The sequence below is a fragment of the Prinia subflava genome, unplaced genomic scaffold, assembly GCF_021018805.1.
Source record: "Prinia subflava isolate CZ2003 ecotype Zambia unplaced genomic scaffold, Cam_Psub_1.2 scaffold_53_NEW, whole genome shotgun sequence".
Classification (NCBI taxonomy): Eukaryota; Metazoa; Chordata; class Aves; order Passeriformes; family Cisticolidae; genus Prinia; species Prinia subflava.
The window spans coordinates 631054-652876 of NW_026961063.1; the positions used below are offsets into that span (position 1 = coordinate 631054).

Here is a 21823-nt window from a genome sequence, read left to right on the forward strand (position 1 = left end):
TGTGCACACCCACATCGCCCTCCTGTGCACACCCACATCGCCCTCCTGTGCACACCCACATCATCCTCCTGTGCACACCCACATCGTCCTCCTGTGCACACCCACATCCTCCTCCTGTGCACACCCACATCACCCTCCTGTGCACACCCACATCCTCCTCCTGTGCACACCCGCATCACCCTCCTGTGCACACCCACACCATCCTCCTGTGCACACCCACATCCTCCTCCTGTGCACACCCACATCATCCTCCTGTGCACACCCACATCGTCCTCCTGTGCACACCCACATCCTCCTCCTGTGCACACCCGCATCACCCTCCTGTGCACACCCACACCATCCTCCTGTGCACACCCACATCACCCTCCTGTGCACACCCACATCACCCTCCTGTGCACACCCACATCGTCCTCCTGTGCACACCCACATCGTCCTCCTGTGCACACCCACATCCTCCTCCTGTGCACACCCACATCACCCTCCTGTGCACACCCACATCCTCCTCCTGTGCACACCCACATCCTCCTCCTGTGCACACCCACATCATCCTCCTGTGCACACCCACATCGTCCTCCTCCCTTGGACATTCCCATCCACCGGCAACAAAACCACCCCCGTGCCAGAAAACCCAACGGACCCAAGGGGACGGCAAAAACCTCGTCCCCACCCCGACACGTCCTGCCCTAGCCTTTCTTTTTCTTTTTCTTCTTCTTCTCCTTCTCCTTCTCCTTCTCCCCCTTCTTGGCCTCCTCGGCCGCTTTCTTCTCCTCCTTCAGCGCCTTGTACCTCCACTGCGGCGGCTGCAGGAGGTGCTTGTCCTTCACTCGTGGCTTCCTCTCACCGGCGGACGAGCCCGAGGTTTTGCTCACTTTGATTTTCGGCACGGGCTCCCCGGGGAAGATGCTGTTGCCGCGCCGCAGCCACAGCGGCAGGAAGCCGAGCAGGCGGCGGCGCGGCGGCCGCGGCGGCAGCAGCCGCACCTCGGACACGGCCTGGCCATTGCAGGACGATCCCCCGGTGCTGGGGCGAGAGGAGGCTCCTGACTCCTCGTCCGGGTCCGGCACGTGCTGCCCGAGGATCTCCGGCACCGACAGCCGGCGTTTTCCCACCTCGGGCGGGCTGTCGGGGCACACGGTTTGGCAAGCGGTGGCCACGAACGGGCTGGCGAGGGACGTGGTCATCCTCACCATGTGGTCCATCACGCCGTCCTCCTCGGGGTTGCGGGGGATGTTGAAGGTGAAAATGGATCGGATCTTCTCCGACAGCCTCTGGCTCCTGGATTTGGGGCTCAGGGCTTTGGCCACCAGCTCGGCCAGGGCCGGCCACTCGGGCTGGTACTGGGCTCCGAACTGCTCGGCGCGCGGGCGGCGCAGCAGGGTCCGGATGCGCACGGTGGTCTCGAAGCGCCCGGTGAAATTCGCCCATTCCCGGGCTGTCTTCCCCTTCACGGCATCCACTGCCTGCAGGTCGGCTCCTGGAGACAGCAGAGAGTGTCATAAAGCCTTAGGAATTTAGCATTTATGTTTTTCAGATTCTGCACTGCGTTAGTGCATAACTCTAAACTGCAATAGAGTAATGGCTGCTGTCTTTGACATCATCTGCATCCTGGTAAGGACTGGACATCGTGCCTCAGGATTTTAATATTTATATTTTTCAAATCCTGCACTGTATTAGTGCAGAACTCTAAACTGCAATAGAGTAATGGCTGCTTTCTTTGAGGCCATCCTGGGTAAGGACTGGACATCATGCCTCAGGATTTTAGTATTTATATTTTTCAGATCCTGCACTGCATTAGTGCATTACTCTAAACTCCAATAGAATGTTGGCTGCTGTCTTTGCATTTTGGTCAGACAAAACAATTCCTCTAGGCCTGAAATTCAGGGACACCCTTGCAGCCTCAGCTCCTGAAAGTATAAAAAAAAGTGAATTTGGGGGAAGCGAAATGGGGGAATATGACTTCATTACCTGAAGCTGTATTGGAGGATTAACCCTTGATATATAAATGAACCAAACTTATTTCTGTCTGAAAAACTCGTGTCCATCTTGTGTGTAGCCCCTGGAAGGCTTCTGACTGCCCAAGATGTATCTATTGAAGGCCTTTAATAAACACCCACTTTATTCTTTTAACATTGCCCAGCCTCTGCTCTGGGTGGCCACTCCAGGGCACCACCAGCCCTCCACCCCACCCTGAGCAGCAGGGCCACCCTGCTGTATTGCACTTCCAACACCCAAGCAAACGATTCTACACAAGAAAAAGGTTTCAGTTTATCTCTGAACATACAGGGAAGCCAATCTAGAAAGTTCTGTGCCCTTCTTACTGCTCAGTGCCACCACAGGGGCACTTATTGGGTGTTTGGGATGTTTCTCAGAGCCTGTGGCTGTTTCTGCTGGGCAGGAAGCCAAAATCCCTCCTAAAACATGAAGCACTTAAGGAGCACAGAGGGGCTCAGGGCTTTTTGGGATTTCTTAGCCAGGTGTAAGGGGGGTTTCCTGTATCTGAGCACAGCTTTGTACTTTTGCTTTTGTATCACTTGTTATTTTATCATTCTTTAAAACCTTTTGGTTTACAAGACACCCCCAAGGGCCATCTCACAATTATAATTAATCCAATTCTGAGAAGTGCTGGACACCCTCAGAGATTGACACATCTTGGTAGGGCTCCGTCTTGGGTTATATAACCAAAAAAAAAAGTGTATTCTATTTCATCTCTTGAAACCAGTTGGGGGGAGGGTTTTTTTATCCTTTATCTCTTGTAACTCCAGGGGAGGGGGGTGGATGCCTTCTGATAAGAGCCCAGCTGTTAAACCAGGTGAGGCAGGGTTTGTTATCTCTGTCATCACTGCCCACCCTCGGGGAAATCTTCTGTTCATGGGTCATTAAGGCTCTCTAATGACATCACACATTCCATCATCCCATTGGGAGATGCTCCACCCAGTGAGGAGGAACCAAAAGTTCCTACCCAGATAAAAACGGAGCTGTGGGAACACCAAGGATCCTCTTTTCCATTGGATTCTCAGAGGAAGACTGGACTCATCTCACCGCCACTACAGGATCATCTCTACTCCATCAGAACCACATCCAGGAGGATTTATCTGGGCTGCTCTCAACACCCTGAACAGGGTGTCAGGTAATCTCTGACCCCATCAGGCTTTTCTAGGACTTTTGTTTGGTTTTTTGTACTACTGCATTTCTATTTTTAACATTCCTAGTCAAGAACTGTTATCCCTATTTTCACATTTTAGCTTGAAAGCCCCTAATTTCAGAACTACGATAATTTGGAGGAACGGGGTTTACACTCTCCATTCCAAGGGGAGCTCCAGCTTTCCTGGACAGACACACGTCTTGCCTAAGAGACAGACCCAAAACAGCCCAGTTAGACCCATTGGTCCTGGCATCTTCCATCTGGGAGCAATCCTCAGATAATCCCAGTTTGTGGAGTCAAAATTCAGCTTTTGACTGGGGCTACTGGGCTAAAAATAATCACTTTTTTTTTCAGAGGAAGGAAAGCACAGCACCCCAGTGTCTCGTGGACAGACAAGATAAGGCCAAGGCAAGCCAGGTTGGGCTCTGGCATTTTTCATCTGGGAGCAATCCTTAGATAATCCCAGTTTGCGGAGTCAAAATTCAGCTTTTGACTGGGGCTACTGGGCTGAAAATAATAATTTTTTTTCAGAGGAAGGAAAGCACAGCACCCCAGTGTCTCATGGGCAGTCAGGATGAGGCCAGGGCAAGCCAGGTTGGGCTCTGGCAGCTTCCATCTGAGAGCAATCCTCGGATGTTCACAGTTTTAGGAGGTGGAATCCCATTTTCCTCACATCCCCATTTTCCTCACATCCCCATTTTCCTGTCTGCAGTGGATGGGTCTTTTCCACAGGAACTGAAGTCTGCTGCCCCAGTGCTGCGGGGAGAGCTGAGGTGGCCCCTGGGAGGCCAAGGCCAGTTAGACCCATCGGTCCTGGCATTTTTCATCTGGGAGCAATCCTCAGATGATCCCAGTTTGCAGAGTCAAAATTCAGCTTTTGACTGGAGCTACTTGGCTAAAAATATTCACTTTTTTTTCAGAGGAAGGAAAGCACAGCACCCCAGTGTCTCATGGGCAGACAAGATGAAGCCAGGGCAAGCCAGGTGTGGGTTCTGGCATTTTTCATCTGGGAGCAATCCTCAGATAATCCCAGTTTGTGGAGTCAAAATTCAGCTTTTAACTGGGACTACTGGCCTGAAAATAATCAAATTTTTTTCAGAGGAAGGAGAGCACAGCACCCCAGTGTCTCATGGGCAGACAAGACGAAGCCAAGGCAAGCCAGGTGTGTGTTCTGGCAGCTTCCATCTGGCCTCATGTAAGATTTTATCACCCCCCAGAAACCCCGGGGAGTGTTGGGGGGCTCCTCACCCGCCAGCAGCAGCGCGGTGACGCAGTCCTGCCTCCCCTGCACCGCCGCCTTCATCAGCGCCGTCAGCCCCCGCGGGTCGCGCCGGTCCACCTCCAGGGCGGGGTAGTAGTTGAGGAGGTAGTTGACGATGGTGATGTGTCCTTAACAGCCAGAGAGAAGCTGCGTTAGAGTTCCCACAGTTAACAGGGATGGTCGGATCGAAGATTTGGTGGCTGAATTGTGTGAGGAATGAGGGAAATCGGGATTCAAAGGGTTTGGGTCTGGTTTGGTTTGGCCACGGATGAACTCGCTGCTTTGGTGGAGAACACAGGGAAGAGCCCAAAAATGCAAAAAACCCCTCAAAAAATCATGAATTCGAGCAATGGGAATCAAGGGTGGTCCCTACTTTGGGACTCTTCTCTTTCCCCTCCTGATGAATCAGGGGGAGGGAGGCAGACTGGAGGTTTGGGCCCTACACAGAGCTCAGAACCTCTTGGGTGAGGGTTAGAATTAAATCCCTGTGGCTCCCGGAGCTTTCCTGGAGCTTTCCTGGAGCAGCTCCAGCCCAGCTCTGCCACTCGACACCGCACGTTTGAGAGAGCACCGCTGCAGGAATCTCCATTTTCACACCAGTTTTACTGCAGTGCTGAGGTGACCCATGAATGGATGTCCCACATCCCTTGGGAGCACGGCTTTCACTGCAGGCCATTTTTGGGTTTTTTGGGGGAAAAGAACTCAGGGTGTTTTTGACAGAGGGTCAGATCCCTTCCTGAGGGTCAGCCCCAGTGCTGACCTGCCTGGGCAGCCATCATGAGGGCCGTGTTGCCATCGTTGTCCTGCTGGTTGACGTTGATGTAGGGACACTTCTGCAGCAGCGGCACAATGTCCACGAAGCCCTTGGAGCAGGCGACCATCAGCCCGTTCTGGAGGGAGAACAGCACTCAAAACCAGCTCAGCACCAGCTCTGCACCAGCTCAGCACCAGCTCTGCACCAGCTCAGCACCAGCTCTGCACCACGGACCTTCCAAATCATCCCCCCACCCAAACCAGGCAGGCGCAGGGTGGGAGGGCAGACAAGGTTCTGCTCCAGGGATTGCATCAATCCCAGCAGACCCATCCTGTTGGAGTCTAGAACATTCCTCTGGCAACTCTGGAGGGTTTGGAGACCGGACAGGGGGTCTGGGGTCTGTCCAAGGGGCTCAGGCAGCCTCACACAGAGCCCAGGAGGGCACTGCCTCTGATCCCTGCCATGGCAGTGAATGCCCACAGTGTGTGAAGAATCACAAGCTGAGAGAATTCAAAATAAGCAGTATTTAGTTTATCATAGAATGTAAATGTAGAATTTAGGATTCTCAGTATATGGGGCTGAAGAGACAAGATGGAGGAATTGGGGAGTGGTCCCTGTGCTCCTTGTTCTTGTTCTTGTCCCCCATTTTCTGCTGAGTTGGGTTTTAGAGATTGGTTTAGAGTAGAAATGACCTGTTAGCATAGGTAGTAGGCATTGGTACAATTTTGTAAATAAAAAGTTCATTTTGGATGGTGGTTGGGTCAGGGGTACATAAGGTGTGGGGCTCTCTGACCCACCCAGTCCTGCTCTGCTGGGGACGCCCTGCAGAGCTGAGACAGAACTGAGATAATGAAGAATAAACAACCTTGGAAATGTGCACTGGGGACTCAGCTTGTCGTCTCTACCTCTGGTGTGAAACACCCAGGGCAAAGAGAAGCCTGAAAACCTGATTACCTCTGGGAACAGCAACCCAGAGGAAACTCCCAGGGAACAGCAACCTTGGGGGAACCCTTAGTACCATGGGGAACAGCAACCCCAAGGAGAATCTCAGGGAATCAACAACCCTGAGACGATCCCACCCAGGCCTCTCCCTCCTGCCCCACCTGCTTCAGCCACCACCAGCCTTCAGGATTTGCCTGTTCCTGGAAAATCCTCTTTCTGCCCTGCAGGGTGCACGCCCCACCCGCCCCGGGCACTCACCCTCCCGTTGATGTCCAGCTCCGTGGCCTCGCTGCGGCTCACCCCACGCTCCAGCCTCTCCCACACCAGCTTGGCATCGTTCCTGGCACAGCACTGGTAGAGACTGAGGAACCCGGCACCGCCGGCCTCTGGGGACACCTCATAGCACGGGTACACAGAGTCATCAGAGAAGATGCTGCTGGTGTCCGAGGGCTCTGAGGGTCCCGATGACACATCCTCCTCCTCCTCCTCCTCCTCCTCATAGTGCAGCTCCGGGTCGGAGGCATCCAGGCTGGAAGTGGGAGCTGCAGCACGTTCTGCTCCACTGCAGGCATCTGTCATCCGGCCCGGGCGGGGGGAGCCAGCCCGGCTTGGCCCCGCGCCCTGCCTGGGGCCAGGAGCCTCTCCCGGGTGGACGAGGGGACACCGGGGGTGTCACTCCCCCTGTGCAGACACAGAGGGGGCGTGGGAACCCTGCGGGCTCCAGAGTCCCTGATCCCAGCCCGGGTTCCATCCCTGCCCCATCCCCCGGCCCTGCAGACTCACACGGGGGTCTCTGGGAGCTGGGACACCCCAAAAGGGGAGCAGCCCCCCGTGGCACGGTGGGGTGGACAGGGGGGACACCTGGGGAGTTTGAGAGGTGGGTGAGTGTCCCACAGCCTGGGGGGGGATCCGGGGGGCTGGTGGGATTGGGAATGGCTCCAGGGATGGAGGGATCAGGGGACAGAGCAGCTGGGCTGCTGTGTGAAGCACAGGAGGAAGGACACGTTCACCCCTCAATGGGGTCTGAGCCCTTCCCAGGAGCCCTCCCCGTTCATCCAGGGCTCTTCCCAATGGATGCAAAGAGTTTTCCCAGCCAGGAGCAGCTCCTGGCTCCCCCAGGACACAGGACAGCCCCGGAGCAGGAGCTGTGGGCAGGCACACCCTGCCTGAGCCTGGCAGCAGGGATTAATCCCCTTTGCTTCTAAGCAGAAGCCAACAATCAACAGATGGGTGCCGTGAAAGGGGGAAAACCTTCAAAATTCCACAAAACTTTCCCACCCCTTGGATATTCCCAATCAGGCTCTGGGGATGGAGGGTGATCCTCTCACCTTGATCTTCCCTGGGGCTGCTCAGATCTTCCCCGTGGGTGCCTCTTCAGCTGGGCAGCATCCCAGGGATGGAAAACTCACCCAGCCACTGTGGGACGTCCCTCCGTACCCTCTGCAGGGGAAAAGAGGTTTGTGCTCGGTGGCTGAGGTGTCCTTTTGGCACCAAAGCTGTGACAACCTGCACGTTGACTCGGGCTCAGCTACCCAAGAGATCTTAAATTAAACTGTTGCTTTAAATGGCTGCATCCACGCTGAGCAGGATCAGGACAGGATTTAGTGTCTTTAGCCGGGGAGCTGCTGGGAGCCCTGGGCTGTATTTTTATACCTGTCTCACTTTGGTGTGAGTGCCTGAGCAGTCCCACAGGCTCAGCTGAAAGCCCAGGAACTCCTTCCACCTGACTTTCTTAGCCAGGTGAGCTGCCTGAGCAGATCATTCTGGGGAGCTGCTGCTCCGCTCAGGGGCTGGGACACCTGAACTGGACACGTGCCTTTCATAAACTCTGTGATGTTCCCTCCTCCTCCTTCCTTCCTCACCTCCTGCTCCACCGGGAATGAATTCCAAAGCTCTAAGGGCAGCCTTAGCCCAGGAGCTGCAAAAATTCCTTCCCAAATTACACAATTTAAAGGTTTTTTTGCTGTTGTTTGTTTGTGGTTGGTGAGTTCTTTATGTGTCTCCTGAAGTTCAGGGGCCGTCTGGACTGTGAGATCTGCAAAAGGGAATTTCTCATCCCTGGATCAGCTCATTTCTTGCCAAAAAGGCAGGAATTTGGTGTCGAGGCAAATCGTGGGAGGACGTTTTCAGCAGAGTCCCAAAGGGCGCTTTGCTGCATCCTTGAGCACGAAAATATGGATGAGATGAAGGATCCCAGCTGTTTCCCCTGGGCTGGGAAGCGCAAGCTGGGAATCCTGGCACTGAAAATAAAGATTCGGGTTCTGAAAATAAAGATCCTGGCTCTGAAAATAAAAATTCTGGTTCTGAAAATAAAGATTCTGGCTCTGAAAATAAAGATCCTGGCTCTGAAAAGAAAGATTCTGGTTCTGAAAATAAAGATTCTGGCGCTGAAAATAAAGATTCTGGCGCTGAAAATAAAGATTCTGGCTCTGAAAATAAAGATCCTGGCACTGAAAATAAAGATCCTGGCTCTGAAAATAAAGATCCTGGCACTGAAAATAAAGATTCTGGTTCTGAAAATAAAGATTCTGGTTTTGAAAATAAAGATTCTGGCTCTGAAAATAAAGATTCTGGCGCTGAAAATAAAGGTTCTGGTGCTGAAAATAAAGATTGTGGTTCTGAAAATAAAAATTCTGGTTCTGAAAATAAAGATCCTGGCACTGAAAATAAAGATCTTGGCTCTGAAAATAAAAATTCTGGTTCTGAAAATAAAGATCCTGGCACTGAAAATAAAGATTCTGGTTCTGAAAAGAAAGATTGTGGTTCTGAAAATAAAGATCCTGGCTCTGAAAATAAAAATTCTGGTGCTGAAAATAAAAATTCTGGTTCTGAAAATAAAGATTCTGGCTCTGAAAATAAAGATTCTGGCACTGAAAATAAAGATTCTGGTGCTGAAAATAAAGATTCTGGTGCTGAAAATAAAGATTCTGGCTCTGAAAATAAAGATTCTGGTTCTGAAAATAAAGATTCTGGTTCTGAAAATAAAGATCCTGGCTCTGAAAATAAAGATTCTGGCTCTGAAAATAAAGATTCTGGTTCTGAAAATAAAGATCCTGGCTCTGAAAATAAAGATTCTGGCTCTGAAAAGAAAGATTCTGGTTCTGAAAATAAAGATTCTGGCTCTGAAAATAAAGATTCTGGTTCTGAAAATAAAGATTCTGGCTCTGAAAATAAAGATCCTAGCTCTGAAAATAAAGATTCTGGTGCTGAAAATAAAGATTCTGGCTCTGAGAATAAAGATTCTGGCTCTGAAAATAAAGATTCTGGTTCTGAAAATAAAGATCCTGGCTCTGAAAATAAAGATTCTGGCTCTGAAAAGAAAGATTCTGGTTCTGAAAATAAAGATCCTGGTGCTGAGGGTGAGGATCCCGGTGCTGAGTGTCCAGATCCCAGACGTGGCGTGGTCACCGCGGGGTCACGCTGGTGTGACACCTCCTGCTCTGCCTCACCTCGGGGAAGGACAGGGAGCAGATTTAGGGCTTAAGGAGTCATCCTGGGAGCCATGTGCCCTAATCTGCCTCCTGGAAAAATCAGGAGGCTCTGAGACTGTTATGTAAAGACAGGGGGGATGGAAGGGGTGCCCAGGTGGGTGCCAGGGTTGTGCCAGGGTCTTGCTGGTTGTTACACACAAGAGGCAGCCCCTGATCTGCACCTGAAACTCTGGGGATACCTGTTTTCATCGTATGGAAAAGATCAGTAATTCTCCTACAGGAGCTCATGGCTGAAATTTAAATGTCAGCTCCAAAACTCGATATATCCGAGGATTGTTCCAAGATAAAATCTGCCAGGACAAACAGGACCCTAATCCCCTAACGCTAATCCCCAAACCCTAAAACTCTAATCTTAACCCAACAGTAGCCTTTAAGCAGAAATCTAACCCCAAAACGTAACTCTAAAGTTTAAAAAAACCAAACAAAAACAAAAACAAAAACAAAAACAAAAACAAAGAAAACAAACAAAGAAAACAAAACAAAACAAAAACAAACAAACAAACCAAAACCAAAAACAAAAACAAAAAAAACCAAAACCAAAACCAAAAACAAAAACAAAAACAAAAACAAACAAAGAAAACAAAACAAAACAAAAAACAAAAAACAAAAAACAAACAAACAAAAAACCCCCCACTTACTTAAAAAAACCCCTAAGTCTAACCCAAAATATAACCCTACAGACAATGCTGAGGATAATCCTAACAAAATCCCTAAACCTGAATCCTAATCCAAACCCAAATCAATAATAACACTAAAGCTGAAACAAAAGCTCGAATCAAAAGCAAACCCAATCCCGAATCATAAACCTGACCAAACACTGAACCCTAAATCATGAACTAACCCCAACCCTGATCACCAGGAGGCCAAGGCCAGGCAGAGCTGCTGGTCCTGGCATTTTTCACCTGGGAATAATCCTGGGATATTCACAATTTTAGGAGCCAGGATTCCACATTCCTCTTTTCCACAAGAAGAAAATCCCAAAGCCTCAGTGCCTTGGGGGCAGAGGAGAGGCACCCCTGGGAGGCCAAGGCCACTTAGACCCATCAGTCCTGGCATTTTTCATCTGGGAGCAATCCTCAGATGATCCCAGTTTGCGGAGTCAAAATTCAGCTTTTGACTGGGGCTACTGGACTGAAAATAATTGGTTTTTTGGGGTTTTTTTTCAGAGTAAGGAAAGCACAGTGCCCAGTGTCTCATTGGCAGACAAGATGAGGCCAGGGCGAGCACGGTTGGGCTCTGGCATTTTTCATCTGGGAGCAATCCTTAGATAATGGCAGTTTGTGGAGTCAAAATTCAGCTTTTGACTGGGGCTACTGGGCTGAAAATAATCACTTTTTTTTTCAGAGGAAGGAAAGCAGAGCACCCCAGTGTCTGGTGGGCAGACAAGATGAGGCCAGGGCAAGCCAGGATGGGCTCTGGCAGCTTCCATCTGAGAGCAATCCTCGGATGTTCACAGTTTTAGGAGGTGGAATCCCATTTTCCTCACATTCCCATTTTCCTCATTTCCCCATTTTCCTTTCCACGATGGATGGGTCTTTTCCACAGGAGCTAAAATCTGCTGCCCCAGTGCTGTGGGAAGAGCTCAGAGGAGGCCCCTGGGAGTCTCAGGCCAGCCACACCTTTTGGTCCTGGCAGCTTTTTTTGGGAGCAATCCTCGCATTTTGCAATTCCAGGAATGTATTTCCACATTCGACTGCTGGGACTCAGCCTGGCAAGGTTTCCTTTTTCCACAGGAAGGAAAGTCCAGCACCCAGGAGAAGGAAAGTCTCAGGGGCAGCTGAGAAGTGACCCCCAGGAGGCCACAGCCAGGCAGATCCTTTGGCAGCTTTTTTCTGGGAGAAATCCTCGAATATTTGCAGTTTAGGATGGGGAATCCCTCTTGCTGCTACAGATACTCAGGCATAAGGAAGGGTTTTATTCCACAGGAGGGAAAGTCTGGCAGTGCCTCGGGGGCAGATGAGAGGTGGCTCCCAGGAGCCCAAGGCCAGCCAGACCCGGTGGTCCTGGCAGATTCCATCCTGCAGCAAACATTCAGCATTTCAGGAGGCAGAATCCCGCTCTCCTCCACGAGCTGCAAATCCCAGCTCGTTCCCACAGGAAGGGAAATCCCAGCTCTGCTGCCTCTGGGGAAGGTGGGAGGTGGCCCCTGGGAGGTCAAGGCCACCCAGAGCTGCTGGACTCTTGTCTGGGAGCAACCCTTGGACATTCATTGTTTTAGGAGGTGGAATCCTCTCAGGGTTGAGATTCTCCTCGGGGTTGCTGTTCCCTGAGGTGTGCAGGGTTTTTGAGCTTCTCTTGCCCAAAAGGTCCCACGCCAGAGCCAGAGCAGACAAACTGAGTCCCCAGTCCGTGTTTCCAGGGTTGTTCATTCTTTCATCATCTCTCAGTTCTGTCCCAGCTCTGCAGGGCGTCCCCAGCAGAGCAGGACACGCGGCAGGACTGGGCGGGTCAGAGGGTCCCGGACCCTTTGTACCATTCCCTGACCCAACCACGTCCACAAGGAACTTTTTATTTACAGAATCTTACCAATACTCACTGCCTGTGTTAACCTGTCATTTCTACTCTAAACCAATCCTTGAGATCCAACTCAGCAGAAAATGGGAGATGAGAACAAGAACAAGGAGGACGGGACCACTCCCCAATTCCTCCATCCTGCCTCTTCAAGCCCATACACTAAAAATCCTAAATTCTACATTTGCACTCTGTGATTAACTAACTTCTGCTTATTTTGAATTCTCTCAGCTTGTGATTCTTCACACACTGTGGGCATTCACTGCCATGGCAGGGATCAGAGGCAGTGCCCTCCTGGGCTCTGTGTGAGGCTGCCTGAGCCCCTTGGACAGACCCCAGACCCCCTGTCCGGTCTCCAAACCCTCCAGGGTGGCCAGAGGGATGTCCTGGACTCCGACAGAATCCCACTTTTGGCCTGGCTGGAAATGATGGATGTTTTCCACAGGAAGGAAAGCCTGGCTCTGCCTTTGCCACGGCCTTTCCTTGCCTTGCCTGCTCCTCCTGGGACTCTCCTTGCCTTCCTACCTCTCCCTCTCCTCACCTTTCAAGCCCAATCTCGATTTTCCTTGCCCTCCTTCCCCTCCCTCACCTTGAACTGCCTTTCTCACACATCCCCTGCTTCGGCCTCCCGTCCTGGGTGCCTCAAAAATTCTGTGTATTCCATATTTCTCCTATCTCAATCCACACAGTTTGTGTCACAGGACCGTGGGGTTGGAAGCAGAACTGGAGTTTTTACTCTGGTTTGCAGAGGGTGGAGATTTTGGGGGTCCCTTGAAAAGACAAAAAGTCACACAGAGCCTCTCTTTTGTTCTTGCCCAGATGCCAAGAGAGTTGTCTGGGGCAGGTTCCCCAAGCCTGAGGCAGAAAACCTCTTTTATTCCTCTCAGCGTGTTGGAGAATCTCATAATTCCTTCTTGGCCACTGTTGCTGTGGTAACTAATGCTTTTGGACACAGAAAAAATGTTTCTTCCACATTTTTCCCCCTCTTTTTTAACTGCCTCCACCTGGGACAGCCATGCCGGGAAAATCCAAGCCCCCCTCTCTCCACAAATTCCAGCTGCTGCCCGTGGGCCTTGGTTTGGAAAACCAGGTGTCTGTCAGGAAAAGCTGGAGCTTCCCTTGGAATGGAGAATGTAAACCCCCTCCCTCCAAATTATTATAATTTTGAAATTAAGGGGACTTTCAGAGAAATATATGGGAATAGGAATAACAGTTCTTCAGTGGAAATACTAAAAATATAAATGTGGTAGTACAAAAAAAACAAGCAAACAAAAAAAATCCTGGAAACACTGACGGAGTCAGAACAGAACCTGACACCCTGTTCAGGATGTTGGGAGCAGTTAAATCCTCCTGGAGTGACAGAAGTGGCTCTGTTGGAGCAGAGAGGATTCTGTAGAAGGGTCCAGTGGTGTGAGATGGGTCTGGTGTTCCTCTGGGAATGCAGTGCACACAGGCTGTGCTGGGCTCTGAATCCCAGGGTTTATCCAGGTGGGAATGCAGAGCACACAGGCTGTGCTGGGCTCTGAATCCCAGGGTTTATCCAGGTGGGAATGCAGTGCACACAGGCTGTGCTGGGCTCTGAATCCCAGGGTTTATCCAGGGTTTATCCAGGTGGGAATGCAGAGCACACAGGCTGTGCTGGGCTCTGAATCCCAGGGTTTATCCAGGGTTTATCCAGGTGGGAATGCAGAGCACACAGGATGTGCTGGGCTCTGAATCCCAAGGTTTATCCAGGTGGGAATGCAGAGCACACAGGCTGTGCTGGTGTTACAAATCCCAGGGTTTATCCAGGTGGGAATGCAGAGCACACAGGCTGTGCTGGGCTCTGAATCCCAGGGTTTATCCAGGGTTTATCCAGGTGGGAATTCCGGGCTCCTCCCCTGGGTGCAGCATCTCCCATGGGTGATGGAATTGGATCAGTCCTGCAGGGAGCCTCGATGGCCCCTGGACAGCAGAGATCCCCTGGAGGGAGGATGGGTCCTGGAAGGGATAAAGAACCAGCTGGGTTTAGCAGATGATGATAGAATGCATCTGATGATGATAATAGAATAATAGATATTTTAATATATTTATGTATGTATATATAATATATAATATATAATATATAATATATAATATATAATATATAATATATAATATATAATATATAATATATAATATATAATATATAATATATAATATATTTTTATATATTATATAGATAGATATAAGATAGATAGAAAGAATATCTATATTTTATATAGAGGTATAATATATATAGATAATAATAGATAATAGATGATATTAGAATACATCTGATGATGATAATAGAATAATAGATATTTTAAATATATATATAATATTATATATATATTATATAGATAGATATAAGATAGAAAGAATATCTATATTTTATACAGAGGGGTGTAATATATATAGACAATAATAGATAATAGATGATAATAGAATACATCTGATGATGATAATAGAATAATAGATATTATATATAAAAATAAAATATATATTATATATAGATATATAGATAATATATATAAGATGGATAGATAGATAGAAAGAATATCTATATTTTATATAGAGAGGTATAATATATATAGATAATAATAGATAATAATAGATAATAATAGATAACAGATGATAACAGAATACATCTGATGCTGATAACAGGCAATGCAGATACCTTGCACTGCCTCTCCTACCCCTCCCCAGCCCAGCTTTGCCTTTCCCCTCCCAACTCTGCATTTCCTTCCCATTCCAAACCATCCCTGGCCTTTCCTTGCCCTGTCCCTTGTGTAGCCCTGATTCCATGGCTGTGATGTTTTTCAGTTTGTGAAATTCCTTTCCCAGGCGATGCGCTGTAAACAAGAAAAGATTTTTTCTTAACTCCATCTTCTCATTCATTCTATTTTAGAGGAGGGATTTCTTGATGGCCCTCTGGTTTAACCAACGTGGTTTGAGACGCGTTAACTTTGCCCACCAATCCTGTCAGTCTCTGTAAATGGGATATAAAGAAATTGTGTTTAGAATAAATCGCTCAATGCGATTTATTTCGTGTCCTACACGCGTGCTCCAGCTTGGGGGCAGCAGCAGCTCTCTCAGCTGACACTTTGGCCAGCTGCGGTTTTTCCTGATGTTTTTTAAGTTTGTAACCGGACTCAGAGTAAAATAAAATAAAAAAACCCCAAAAACCTCATTTTTTCCTCAGCGCCAAGGGGTTCCTGTGTCCCAATGAAGAGGCTGTACCTGGAAGGGGAGGATCAGCTCAATCTTTCTGTCCGCTTTGAGAGCGGGGATGGTTTTTATTCCACTCGTGCGCGCTCCTTGGGGGATCCAGAGGCGGGCGAGGCGTGTTCGCCTCCTCTGCAAACCCGCAGCGGCACCGTGTGGTTGTCGCGATGATCGCGATTTACCTGAGCGTGCCCAGGTAAATCCCGGCGCTTTCCTGGCGGGGGCAGGGGCTCCTCTGTGGATCCCGGGGGATGAATGGACGGGAAGGAAGATGGATCGTGTCGCTGTTTCTGGGCTGCGAAAGGAAAGGGAATCCCAGCACGGCCGCGTTCTCCAGGACCCCTTTTTTTGTGGGATCACCTGAGGAGCGTTCTTGGCTTTGTCCGGGAGCCTGGAGGGGGCTGAGCGTGCCCGGGGCTGAGCGCACGGAGCCTTCCCGAGCTGCGGGGGGAGAGCGGAGAGAGGAGAGCGGCGCCTCCTTCCTGCCCTTGTGTTGGAGTCCAGGACATCGCTCCGGCTGCTCTGGAGGGTTTGGAGAGCGGACAGGAGGGTCTGGAGACTGGACAGGAGGGTTTGGAGACCGGACAGGGGGTTTGGAGACCGGACAGGAGGTTTGGAGACCGGACAGGGGGTCTGGGGTCTGTCCAGGGGGCTCAGTCAGACCCACACAGGTCCCAGGAGGGCACTGCCTCTGATCCCTGCCATGGCAGTGAACACTCACATGCAGGAAGAATCACAAATCCTAAGAATTTAAAATAAGTAGTGGATGGTTTATTATAGAATATAAATATAGAAATTAGGATTCTTAGCATATGGGGCTGAAGAGACAAGACAGAGGAATTGGGGAGTGGCCCCTGTGCTCCTTGTTCTTGCTCTCGTCCCCCATCTTGTGCTGAGTTGGGTTTTAGAGATTGGTTTAGAGTAGAACTGACATGTTAGCATAGGTAGTAGGCATTGGTACAATTTTGTAAATAAAAAGTTCATTTTGGATGGTGGTTGGGTCAGGGGTACATAAGGTGTGGGGCTCTCTGACCCACCCAGTCCTGCTCTGCTGGGGACGCCCTGCAGAGCTGGACAAGAACTGATAAATAATTAAGAATAAACAGCCTTGATAACACGAACTGCTGGACTCAATTTGTCATCTCTGGCTTCAGTGTGAAACACCCAGGGCGAAGAGAAGACTGAAAACCTGATTTATTATTATTATTACCTCTGGGAACAGCAACCCTGAGGAAACTCCCGGGGAACAGCAACCCTAGGAAAAAACCTCATTACCTTAAAGAACAGAACCCCCAAGAGAATCTCAGGGAATTATAACCCCGAGACCCTGGGACCTTCGGGACGGGAGCAATCGCTGGCCACGCTCAGGTTTGAAGCTGAGCCCTGCAGGAGGGAAAGGCGGGGACGGCTCCTGAGGCTGAGCAGGGACGGGCAGGACTCGGGGCTGGAGCTTTTCACAGCAACCGGGCACATCTGGAGGCGGCAGCAGCTGCCACGGGCACCTTTGGTGACTGGAATAAACCCCAATCGCTCACTTTGGGGATTTTTGGAAATTTAATAAAAACAAAAAAAAAATGGTTATAAAAAATCCTAATATAAATACAATAATAAAAGTTAAACAATTTAGAGTAGGACAATTTATGAGACAATAAACAAAGAGAGGCAGCCCGGGCTGTGGCCCTCCCTGTCCCAGACAGAGGCGAGTCAGGAGAAGGCAAAAAATTGGGAAAATCCCTCTCTTTTGAGGATCGTCCTCATGACTATGCATATTTTATTTGAAACATTTAATTTCAGCTGTTTCATGTCACAAAGACTTTCTATTAATTTCCAGACACCTGTAAGTCTGTGGGTCCTCAAAAGTTTCCCTTTTTTGTTGATAAAAAGGCCATAAATTCTTCTTCACTAGAATATTTAAAGTTTCTGCAATCGTTATCTCTGTGCGAAGAATTCTTGGTTTTTTGCTCTCTTTCTTGAGTTAAAAAGAATATCACACACACATAGCTTCAATTTTAATTACTAAAGCTTAATGTTAATTACAAAACTACATTCACTAGATTATTCAAATGTTAATAGAGTATAACTTTTCTATATATATATTTATATAGATAGATAGATAGATATAGCTAGATATAGCTATATATATAGATATATAGATATATAGATATATAGGTATATAGATATACAGATATATATATATATATTTATAGATATATATTTCTATAAATATTTCTGTATATGTGATATGCTAGGTAAATATCTGCGTAGAGCCATAGAATGTGCATTTTTCACAGTGACCAACATTTGCCCTTTGGGCTCCTTTGGGTTCAGGAGCCGTGCAGGACTGAAAGAAGGAAAGTGCCACGAATGCCAAGGGAAATCTCCTCGCTGTTGGTGCCCTTCAAAGCGAGAGTGGAACGCAGCAACCCCTGAATCCTCTGCGGTTTCCAGCTGGAAATGAGGGAGCCGAGTTCAGAGAGAGCAAATCTCAGGGTTGTTGATTCCCTGAGATTCTCCTTGGGGTTGGTGTTCCCCAGGGTGCTCAGGGTTCCCCCAAGGTTGCTGTTCCCTGGGAGTTTCCCCTGGGTTGCTGTTCCCAGAGGTAATAATAATAATAAATCAGGTTTTCAGTCTTCTCTTTGCCCTGAGTGTTTCACACCAGAGCCAGAGATGACAAATTGAGTCCAGCAGTTCGTGTTATCAAGGCTGTTTATTCTTAATTATTTATCAGTTCTTGTCCAGCTCTGCAGGACATCCCCAGCAGAGCAGGACTGGGTGGGTCAGAGAGCCCCACACCTTATGTACCCCTGACCCAACCACCATCCAAAATGAACTTTTTATTTACAAAATTGTACCAATGCCTACTACCTATGCTAACAGGTCATTTCTACTCTAAACCAATCTCTAAAACCCAACTCAGCAGAAAATGGGGGACGAGAGCAAGAACAAGGAGCACAGGGGCCACTCCCCAATTCCTCCATCCTGTCTCTTCAGCCCCATATGCTAAGAATCCTAATTTCTATATTTATATTCTATAATAAACCATCCACTACTTATTTTAAATTCTTAGGGTTTGTGATTCTTCCTGCATGTGAGTGTTCACTGCCATGGACAGGGATCAGAGGCAGTGTCCTCCTGGGATCTGTGTGGGTCTGACTGAGCCCCCTGGACAGACCCCAGACCCCCCTGGACAGATCCCAGACCCCCCTGGACAGACCCCAGACCCCCTGTCCGGTCTCCAAACCCTCCAGGGCAGCCAGAGGAATATCCTGGACTCCAACAAGCAAAAACACCAAAAACAACCACACGGTGCCGCTGTGGATTTGCAGAGGAGGCGAACACGCCTCGCCCGGCTCTGGATCCCCCAAGGAGCGCGCACGAGTGGAATAAAAACCATCCCCGCTCTCAAACCTTCGGTGCGGACAGAAAGATTGAGCTGATCCTCCCCTTCCAGGCACAGCCTCTTCATTGGGACACAGGAACCCCTTGGCGCTGAGGAAAAAATGAGGTTTTTGGGGTTTTTTTATTTTATTTTACTCTGAGTCCGGTTACAAACTTAAAAAACATCAGGAAAAACCGCAGCTGGCCAAAGTGTCACCTGAGAGAGCTGCTGCTGCCTCCGACACCAAGTGGACAGAAATCAGATTAATTGGTGTAATCTTTAATTCAGTCTGCATTTGTGTGATTTCTCTAATTAGCACATGGGCGTGAAGATTTTGAAGGGATGTGTTGTGTGAATTTATCTGGTCACCCAGAATCTGTTCATAAGAGAATACCAAAATTTAAGGAGGGTGTGTCAAAAATTAGGATTGGTGATGGGATTTGGATGGATAGTCTGTTAAATAAATAGAATTTAACATCAGGGGTGAAAGAGTTTTAAGAATATATTAAGAATTTAACTCTTAAGAGTTTTAGGAATATGTTAAGAGTATATATATAATATATTATATATATATATACATAATTATATATATAATTTATACACATTGGTCATCGTAATAACTGTGCTGATAATGATGCCTTGCTTGCTCCAATGCGTTCAACAAGTGATTAATACAGCAATTAAGGGATTCCTCAGGGCTCAAAGAGAGGGAGGAGATGTTGGAGAATGAATCCCCCTGGGCCAAATCCATACAGGCCCAGCAGTGCCCAGAAACGCGAGGATTGAATTAAAACCTTCAGAAAACCAAAACACACAAATCCCCACGGACAGGAACCGTGGTGCATCTCCTCCCCCGTGACCTGAGGCACCACGGGCACGCCAGGCTGGCACTGGCTGTCCCTCGTGCCCAGCCCGGATGTACCTGTCACCCCTGGACCCCGGCAGCCCGATGCACCTGGGCTGTGCTGCTCCTCACCTGCGTGGCCTGGGCACACGACGGCTCTGCGTGGTCACCTTGTCCTGTCACACCTGGGTCACCTTGTCCTGTCACACCTGGGTCACCTTGTCCTGCCTCACCTGGGCAGCCTCGTCCTGTCACACCTGGGTCACCTTGTCCTGTCACACCTGGGTCACTTTGTCCTGTCACACCTGGGCAGCCTCGTCCTGTCACACCTGGGTCACCTTGTCCTGTCACACCTGGGTCACTTTGTCCTGTCACACCTGGGTCACCTTGTCCTGCCTCACCTGGGTCACCTTGTCCTGTCACACCTGGACAGCCTCGTCCTGTCACACCTGGGTCACCTTGTCCTGTCACACCTGGGCAGCCTCGTCCTGCCTCACCTGGGCAGCCTCGTCCTGCCTCACCTGGGTCACCTTGTCCTGCCTCACCTGGGTCACCTTGTCCTGCCTCACCTGGGCAGCCTCGTCCTGTCACACCTGGGCAGCCTCGTCCTGTCACACCTGGGTCACCTTGTCCTGTCACACCTGGGTCACCTTGTCCTGCCTCACCTGGGCAGCCTTGTCCTGTCACACCTGGGCAGCCTTGTCCTGTCACACCTGGGTCACCTTGTCCTGTCACACCTGGGCAGCCTTGTCCTGCCTCACCTGGGTCACCTTGTCCTGTCACACCTGGGTCACCTTGTCCTGCCTCACCTGGGTCACCTTGTCCTGTCACACCTGGGTCACCTTGTCCTGTCACACCCATATCCCCTATAGAAACACCCATATCCCCTATAGAAACACCCATATCCCCTATAGAAACACCCATATCCCCTATAGCCCCCATATCCCCTATAGAAACATCCGTATCCCCTATAGAAACACCCATATCCCCTATAGAAACACCCATATCCCCTATAGCCCCCATATCCCCTATAGAAACATCCGTATCCCCTATAGAAACACCCATATCCCCTATAGAAACACCCACATCCCCTATAGAAACACCCATATCCCCTATAGAAACAGCCATATCCCCTATAGAAACACCCATATCCCCTATAGAAACACCCACATCCCCTATAGAAACACCCACATCCCCTATAGCCCCCACATCCCCTATACCCCCCATACCCCCTATATCCCCCCTATAGCGTCCCCCCATCCCATCCGGCCCCGGGGCGTTCCCGCTGCCTGGAGAGGGAAGCGCTGTCCCCGTGTTTGGGGTGGGGGCACGGAGGGTCCCGGGGGGGCTCTGCCGGGGGGGCTCTGCCGGGGGGGCTCTGCTGAGGCTCAGCAGGGGCAGGGAGGGGATTTGGGGACCCCGGTCCTGCCCAGGGAGTGACCCCGGCAGGGGAAGGGACGCGGATTTCGTTTGTTTGGATTTCCCGGAACCTTCGGCACCGTTCCCCAGGATCCCACCGGGGGAGGTGGATTCGGGGCTGGGTGTTTGGTGGGTGTTTGGTGGGTGCGGGATTGGCTGCAGGGCCACGTCCCGAGGGTCGGAGTGGACACCGGGGAGCAGCGGTGCCCCCGGGGGTCACCAACATCACCCGTGGCACGGGCAGAGGGACCGGGGGGACCTGGCAGGGGACACCGAGCTGAGGGTCAGTGACACCCCTGGAGGGCAGGGCCACCCCGGGGCACCTGCACAGGCGGGAGCAGCTCCTGTGGGATCTCCTGAGGTGTGACAAGGCCGAGGGCAGGCGCTGCCCCTGGGCTGGGGTGTCCCCCGGGGGATGAGCAGAGAGCAGCCCCGGAGAGGGACCCGGGGGTGCCGGGGGGCAGAGCTGGGCAGGACCCAGAGACCCCCGAGCCTGGGCTGAGCCCCAGCGGGGGAGAGGGGAGGGGGGCTCTGCCCCTCTGCCCCGCTCAGGTGAGACCCCACCTGCAGAGCTGCTCCAGCCCTGGGCACAGCACAGGGAGGACGTGGAGCTGCTGGAGAGAGCCCAGAGGAGGCCACGGAGCTGCTCCAGGGCTGGAGCCCCTCTGGGGCCAGGCTGGGAGAGCTGGGGGGGCTCAGCTCCCTGCAGGGAGACCCTGGAGCCCCTTCCAGGGCCTAAAGGGGCTCCAGGAGAGCTGGAGAGGGGCTGGGGACAAGGGATGGAGGGACAGGACACAGGGAATGGCTTCCAGTGCCAGAGGGCAGGGCTGGGTGGGAGACTGGGCAGGAATTCCT

At 50.3% G+C, this 21823-nt stretch overlaps 2 protein-coding genes across 2 annotated transcripts; both read right to left on the minus strand.

Annotated features, from left to right (window-relative positions):
- Positions 1–683: 683 nt before the first annotated feature.
- ANKRD33 (ankyrin repeat domain 33) lies at positions 684–6678 on the minus strand. The gene is made up of 4 exons (XM_063425187.1): positions 6358–6678; positions 5164–5293; positions 4391–4531; positions 684–1474 (listed from the first exon to the last, which is right to left on the minus strand). Exons 1-4 carry the CDS (start codon positions 6676–6678, stop codon positions 684–686), a joined length of 1383 nt encoding a protein of 460 aa, XP_063281257.1.
- A 2853-nt stretch (positions 6679–9531) lies between these two features.
- Positions 9532–20776, minus strand: LOC134565542 (uncharacterized). Its single transcript, XM_063425157.1, has 3 exons — positions 20611–20776; positions 18383–18825; positions 9532–10313 (listed from the first exon to the last, which is right to left on the minus strand). The coding sequence occupies exons 1-3, from the start codon at positions 20774–20776 to the stop codon at positions 9999–10001; spliced, it is 924 nt and encodes a 307-aa protein (XP_063281227.1). The 3' UTR covers positions 9532–9998.
- Positions 20777–21823: the final 1047 nt, after the last annotated feature.